This window comes from Microtus ochrogaster (genome assembly GCF_000317375.1).
Source record: "Microtus ochrogaster isolate Prairie Vole_2 chromosome 14 unlocalized genomic scaffold, MicOch1.0 chr14_random_3, whole genome shotgun sequence".
NCBI lineage: Eukaryota > Metazoa > Chordata > Mammalia > Rodentia > Cricetidae > Microtus > Microtus ochrogaster.
The window spans coordinates 533,898-539,221 of record NW_004949098.1 but is presented as its reverse complement, the minus strand read 5'-3'; the positions used below and the strand labels follow the sequence as shown (position 1 = coordinate 539,221).

The 5,324-nt window shown below is 54.9% G+C and overlaps 1 protein-coding gene across 8 annotated transcripts in view; it reads left to right on the top strand.

Moving 5' to 3' along the window:
- Positions 1-4,320, top strand: part of Dctn1 (dynactin subunit 1) — a 33,301-nt gene extending 28,981 nt beyond the window's left edge. For 5 of the 8 annotated variants that reach the window (XM_005364666.2, XM_005364667.2, XM_026787996.1 and 2 more), the window contains 9 exons: positions 111-236; positions 660-802; positions 1,001-1,167; positions 1,661-1,675; positions 1,834-1,967; positions 2,080-2,272; positions 2,856-2,935; positions 3,413-3,502; positions 3,855-4,320. In XM_005364666.2, coding sequence (XP_005364723.1) covers positions 111-236; positions 660-802; positions 1,001-1,167; positions 1,661-1,675; positions 1,834-1,967; positions 2,080-2,272; positions 2,856-2,935; positions 3,413-3,502; positions 3,855-3,992 — 1,086 coding nt within the window. In that variant the 3' untranslated portion in view covers positions 3,993-4,320. The remainder of the gene's footprint in view (positions 1-110; positions 237-659; positions 803-1,000; positions 1,168-1,660; positions 1,676-1,833; positions 1,968-2,079; positions 2,273-2,855; positions 2,936-3,412; positions 3,503-3,854) is intronic. The other 3 variants (XM_005364668.3, XM_026787995.1, XM_005364670.3) reach the window with 1 other exon arrangement.
- The last annotated feature ends 1,004 nt before the right edge of the window (positions 4,321-5,324 follow it).

The following is a 5,324-nucleotide window of genomic DNA, read 5'->3' as shown; positions in this document are numbered from 1 at the left end:
TCCCCAGCCTCCACCCTCTGACCCACTCCATCCTCCTCCCCAGCCTCCACCCTCTGACCCACTCCATCTTCTTTCCTCTGCCTCCATCTCTGACCCACTCTGTCTTTTAGCCTCCTCCAGTTGAACTTCGGGCTGCAGCCCTGCGTGCGGAGATCACAGATGCTGAAGGTCTGGGCTTGAAGCTTGAAGATAGAGAGACAGTTATCAAGGAGTTAAAGAAGTCTCTCAAGATTAAGGTGCGGAGGACTGGAGAGATGGATCTATGGCTAAGAGCACTGGCTGCTCTTCAAGGGACCCTGATTTGATTCCCAGCACCCACATGGTGACTCTCAACCATCTTTAACTCTAGTCCTAGGAGAGCCAATGCCCTCTTCTGGTCTCTGAGGGCACCAGGTACACACATGGCACACAGACGTACACACGTGTAGTCAAAACACCATACACATAACATAATTGATTAAATAGTTAAGGTGGGAGGTGTGGCAGGCCTGGGCAGCAGCAGGTGCTGGCAGTGGGGATCAAGGTGGTGTGGGAGTTGAGGAAAGAAATGGAGCCTGCAGCTAGGGGTCACTGGGGAGGGAGCCCCACATCCCATGGCCTAACCCAGTCCTGGGGCTTTGGGGAGGATGTTGGGGAGCTAGAAGTGTTACTTTGTGCAGGGAGAGGAGCTGAGTGAGGCCAACGTGCGGCTGAGCCTCCTGGAGAAGAAGCTGGACAGCGCTGCCAAGGATGCAGATGAGCGCATTGAGAAAGTCCAGACTCGGCTGGAGGAGACTCAGACCCTGCTGCGAAAGAAGGAGAAGTCAGCACCATCCCTGGGCCCCATCCTCCACCCATCCCTCCTACCTGCCACTTTCTGTCACTAGAGACTTCTTCCTTGTAGTGTGACTTCCTAGCACACACTACTGCGTCGCTGGGGTTGCATTAAGGGCCTGCTGGCAGGGTGGAAAGTCATGTGGGGCTGTGAGGAACATGCCTGAACCCAGGTTCTCTATCACAGAGACTTTGAGGAGACAATGGATGCACTCCAGGCTGACATTGACCAGTTGGAGGCAGAGAAGGCAGAGCTAAAGCAGCGGCTGAACAGCCAGTCCAAGCGCACAATTGAAGGGCTTCGGGGTCCCCCTCCCTCAGGCATTGCTACCCTGGTCTCTGGCATTGCTGGTGGTGAGTACAGTGTACAGGTGGCATTGGCCTAGGGAGACTGACTGTCCTCTCTTCTGGCCTCAGTTTGACTTCAGGTGCCTGTACCCCAGGTGTTCAGCCAAGAACACACTTGTTTTCTCTTGCCATGAAGATAGGTTTGGAGACCCACTGAGTAAAGTAGCATGTTACCAAGACTGCCAGTAAAGTCAGAGTAACGACCAAGTTAGACTCTAGAAACTCCCTGCTGGACCTGCCACACTGCTGAAATGTCGAGCCTTGCCTGATGTCAGGGTCTCGTGGTCCCTCAGCGGGTCTGCGCCATTTCCTCATGGGTTTTGCCCTCTTTCACATGTCTGCTCTCACCAGTGGCAGAGCAGGGTTAGAGAGGAGGCTTGGTGGTGACGAAGAGGCTCTTCTGCATGTTGTGTCCAGAGTTCCTCTGTTGCGTCCTGCGCCCCCACATTGTCTAATCCCCTCTCTCTCTTTCTGCTTCCCCGCGGGCTCCTGCACACAGAAGAACAACAGCGAGGTAGACTCTGCCCCGGCTGGGGTTTACCAAGGCCTTGGGCACTGGGACGGGGGACAGCACGAGGCTTTTCCCATGTGCCTTCAGAAGTGGAGGTGTGAGGGAAGAGCCAGTTTTCAACCTCTGCAGCCAGGACTGATGACATTCTGTGACATTGACAGGGGCCACTCCTGGGCAGGCTCCAGGCGCCTTGCCAGGTCCGGGGCTGGTGAAGGACTCACCGCTGCTGCTCCAGCAGATCTCCGCCATGAGGCTGCACATCTCGCAGCTCCAGCATGAGAACAGCATCCTCAAAGTAAGGACCGTGGGGGGTGTGCCGGCCCGTGATGGGTGTGCCGGCCCGTGATGAGCACTGAAGGCCGCCTGCACCTCTTACACGACTTCTGTTCCCTCCCACATCCTGACAGGGAGCCCAGATGAAGGCATCCTTGGCCGCTCTGCCCCCTTTGCACGTAGCAAAGCTTTCCCTCCCGCCCCACGAGGGCCCTGGTGGTGAGCTGGTGGCTGGGACACTGTATCGCAAGACCAGCCAGCTACTGGAGACACTAAATCAGCTGAGCACGCACACGCATGTGGTAGATATCACACGGACCAGCCCAGGTGTGTGCTCCCCACTGAGAAGATGGCTGGGCCTCGAGTCCGTTTCCCGTGCCTTACTCTTGTTCTCCCTTCCTCTTCCCGGTCCTCTGCCTCTCCTCCACTCTTCTCTCCTACTGGGGATTGAACTGAAGGCCTCAAGCTTGCTGCTAATGCTCTGTGGGCCCAGCTTTTTACTTGTTAATTTTTTGTTTGTTTTAGTTTCTGAGATAGGATTTTTCTGTGTAGCCCTGGCTGCCCTGAAACTCACTTTGTAGACCAGGCTGGCCTCAAACTCAGATCCAGCTGCCTATGCCTCCCTGAGTGCAGGGATTAGAGAGAGGCACGTACCACCATGCCCGGCACTTTTTAATTTTTTTATGTTTATTTTTGAGACAAGGTCTTAGTAAGTTGCCCAGGCAGGCCTTGAACTACCTATTCTCCTGTCTAGTCTCCCAGTGGCTGGGTTCTAGGCTTTCCCACCAGACCCAGTTCATGTTCTCTCTAAAGTGCCTGTGCTACGTGGGTTCAGTACTGATGCTCCTGGCCATGTAGTTCAGCTGCTCGGAGGGACCTTTGTGTCCTCAGCATCCTTCCCTCTTCACAGCTGCCAAGAGCCCGTCAGCTCAGCTTATGGAGCAAGTGGCTCAGCTCAAGTCCCTGAGTGACACCATTGAGAAGCTCAAGGTCAGTCACATCCTGCCTTTCCTACACTGGACTTGATTGGCTCACCCCTTGGCAGTGCCAAGCACTTCTGGGGTCTCTCTGCACCTGCCCCATGCTTTGAGGCACACTGGGGAGAGGGTGGGAAGGAAGGGAGGCTTCTCAACAAAGCGCCTGGTAGGATCCTCTTTAGGCTGCTGAACCACAGTGCTGAGCCAATGGTTCTTCAGGATGTGTGGTCACAGCTTCTGTCAGCTGAAGCCATTGGCGGGCAGAGCATTTGCCGGTGGTTTCTGACACTGTACCATTACGGCTGTAACAGAAGCCGAGCTTGGCCTTCCAGGGTGACGGTGCATAAAGCGTGAAGAGCGCTGGGTGGGGACGGGGTTAGAGACGGGCGCAAGTGTGGTGATAGGAAGCCAAGTCCTCTGGAACTAGTGTCTCTGTGAAGCTGGGCAGGTCTTGAACTACCAACGGGGTCCCCTGTCTCCCCCTCCCCAGGATGAAGTCCTCAAGGAGACAGTAACTCAGCGTCCTGGAGCTACCGTTCCCACTGACTTTGCCACCTTCCCTTCGTCAGCCTTCCTCAGGGTAAGGGGGAGCACGCCGCGGGGGATGATGGACCGTGCCGGGTGCTCCTGTGACTTCTGCTCTTCTTCCTGGGCCTCCAAGAGGCCTTTATCTGGCAGGACCACGTCTTGCTTGCTCAGATCCCCAAAGTGCTTCCGGCTTTTATAGATTGGACTGTCCCGGCACATAAATAACGCCTGCCCTGGCTTTTACACCAGGAGGGACTCGGTTGCCTTGTTAGACCCACCTGTTCTAGTTTGAAAGATGTTCCCAGTGTCCAGGGACTGCCACAGTGCCAGTACCCAAGGGGCCTTCAGTGGCCATAGTCAAGGCAGCCCTTGACCTGACGTCCTCTTTCTCTTCCCAACACAAGGCCAAGGAAGAACAGCAAGAGGACACGGTCTATATGGGCAAGGTGACCTTCTCGTGTGCAGCCAGCCTAGGACAGCGACACCGTCTGGTGCTGACCCAGGAGCAGCTGCACCAGCTCCACAGTCGCCTGATCTCCTAAGCACTCCTTCCCTGCTGTCCCCTTTGGCCCACGGACCCCCCTGGCACCACTGTTCAGTGTGCAGCTGCCTCAGCCACTCCTTGGTTGAACCCGTGGGCTAAAGCTCTTGCCTGGGTCAGCTTCCCCAGGTCTGGTTAGGGTCCTGCAGCTTCCGTAACCTAGGTTTGCCTATCCACCCCTGACCTCTTTCTTAATTTGCTGTTCCGCTGCTCCCTCTTTCCCGAGGGGCCTCAGGGCATTGGAGGGGGTCTGACACCCCTCCACTAAAGATTGAGTGAGGTCTCCCTGACTGAGGACTTCACCCCCAATTAAAGCAACTTTTACTTCACTGCTTTCTGTTTGGTTCTGAGTGGGACTTGGGCCAACTGGTTCAGAACAGGTGGAGGAGGATTGCTGAAGAAACTGGATGGGCCAAGGCTGCAAGCCCCCCTGGAGATGGGTGAAGGACTGTGCCCTCAATACATGTGCAGTAAGCTGCTCTGAGAACAGGACCGAGCGCTTAGCGGAAGGGGGAACCCTGTAGCTCGTCCAGCTCTGTGCCTCCCCACAACTTGAATGTTTTCAGTCCACTTCAATGCAGGTCACAGACTTGTGCCAAAACTCGCTCCAAATCAGTGTCATGGGAGTAGAGGTAGTGAATTTCTTGGATTTCTGGTCTCGCTCTAGACCTGTTGAAGTACATCCGGGAGGGAGACTTAGAGCCTGTTAGCTTCTAGAACTTCAGCTCTTAGTCCAGGTTTCACCGACCAGCTTTCCATGGTGTTCATGGTGTTCCCCGTGTGGGGAAAGATGTTCTCAAGGGGCCTGGTCAAGGTGGGTGAGGGGCCTCACTGGAGGGGAAGTGGCAGATGGGAGGGAGCCCAGGGGCTTCATCTGCAATCAAAACACCCTCTAGGAAGGTCAATGGATTGTGGGATTTAAAAACCCTGTCTTTATCCTTTCCTGCTGGAGTTTCAGGAAAGTTCTTTAGGTAACTTAGTACTCTCAAGGATAGTGCATAGCTAATGCCATTTTAGGGGCTAAGACCAGGGAGGCCTTGGAGGTCGGGCTTGGTTACCATAAAACTAGTGACAAGGGTGGCTGTGTCTGTGTGTGTCTGTGTGTGTCTGTGTGTGCCTGTGTGTCTGGTGTGTGTGTCTCTGTGTCTCTGTGTGTATGTCTGTGTACTGGCTAGAGAATAACCTCAGGAGCTGTCCACCTTGTTTTTTTGAGATGGGATCTTTCACTAGGCTTGATGATGAAGGGACTCTGGCTGCCCGGAGAGCTCCAGGGATGGATGGCAAGCTCACTCCCTCACACCTGTCTCTCAGGTCTTCACACCAACTGAGCCAT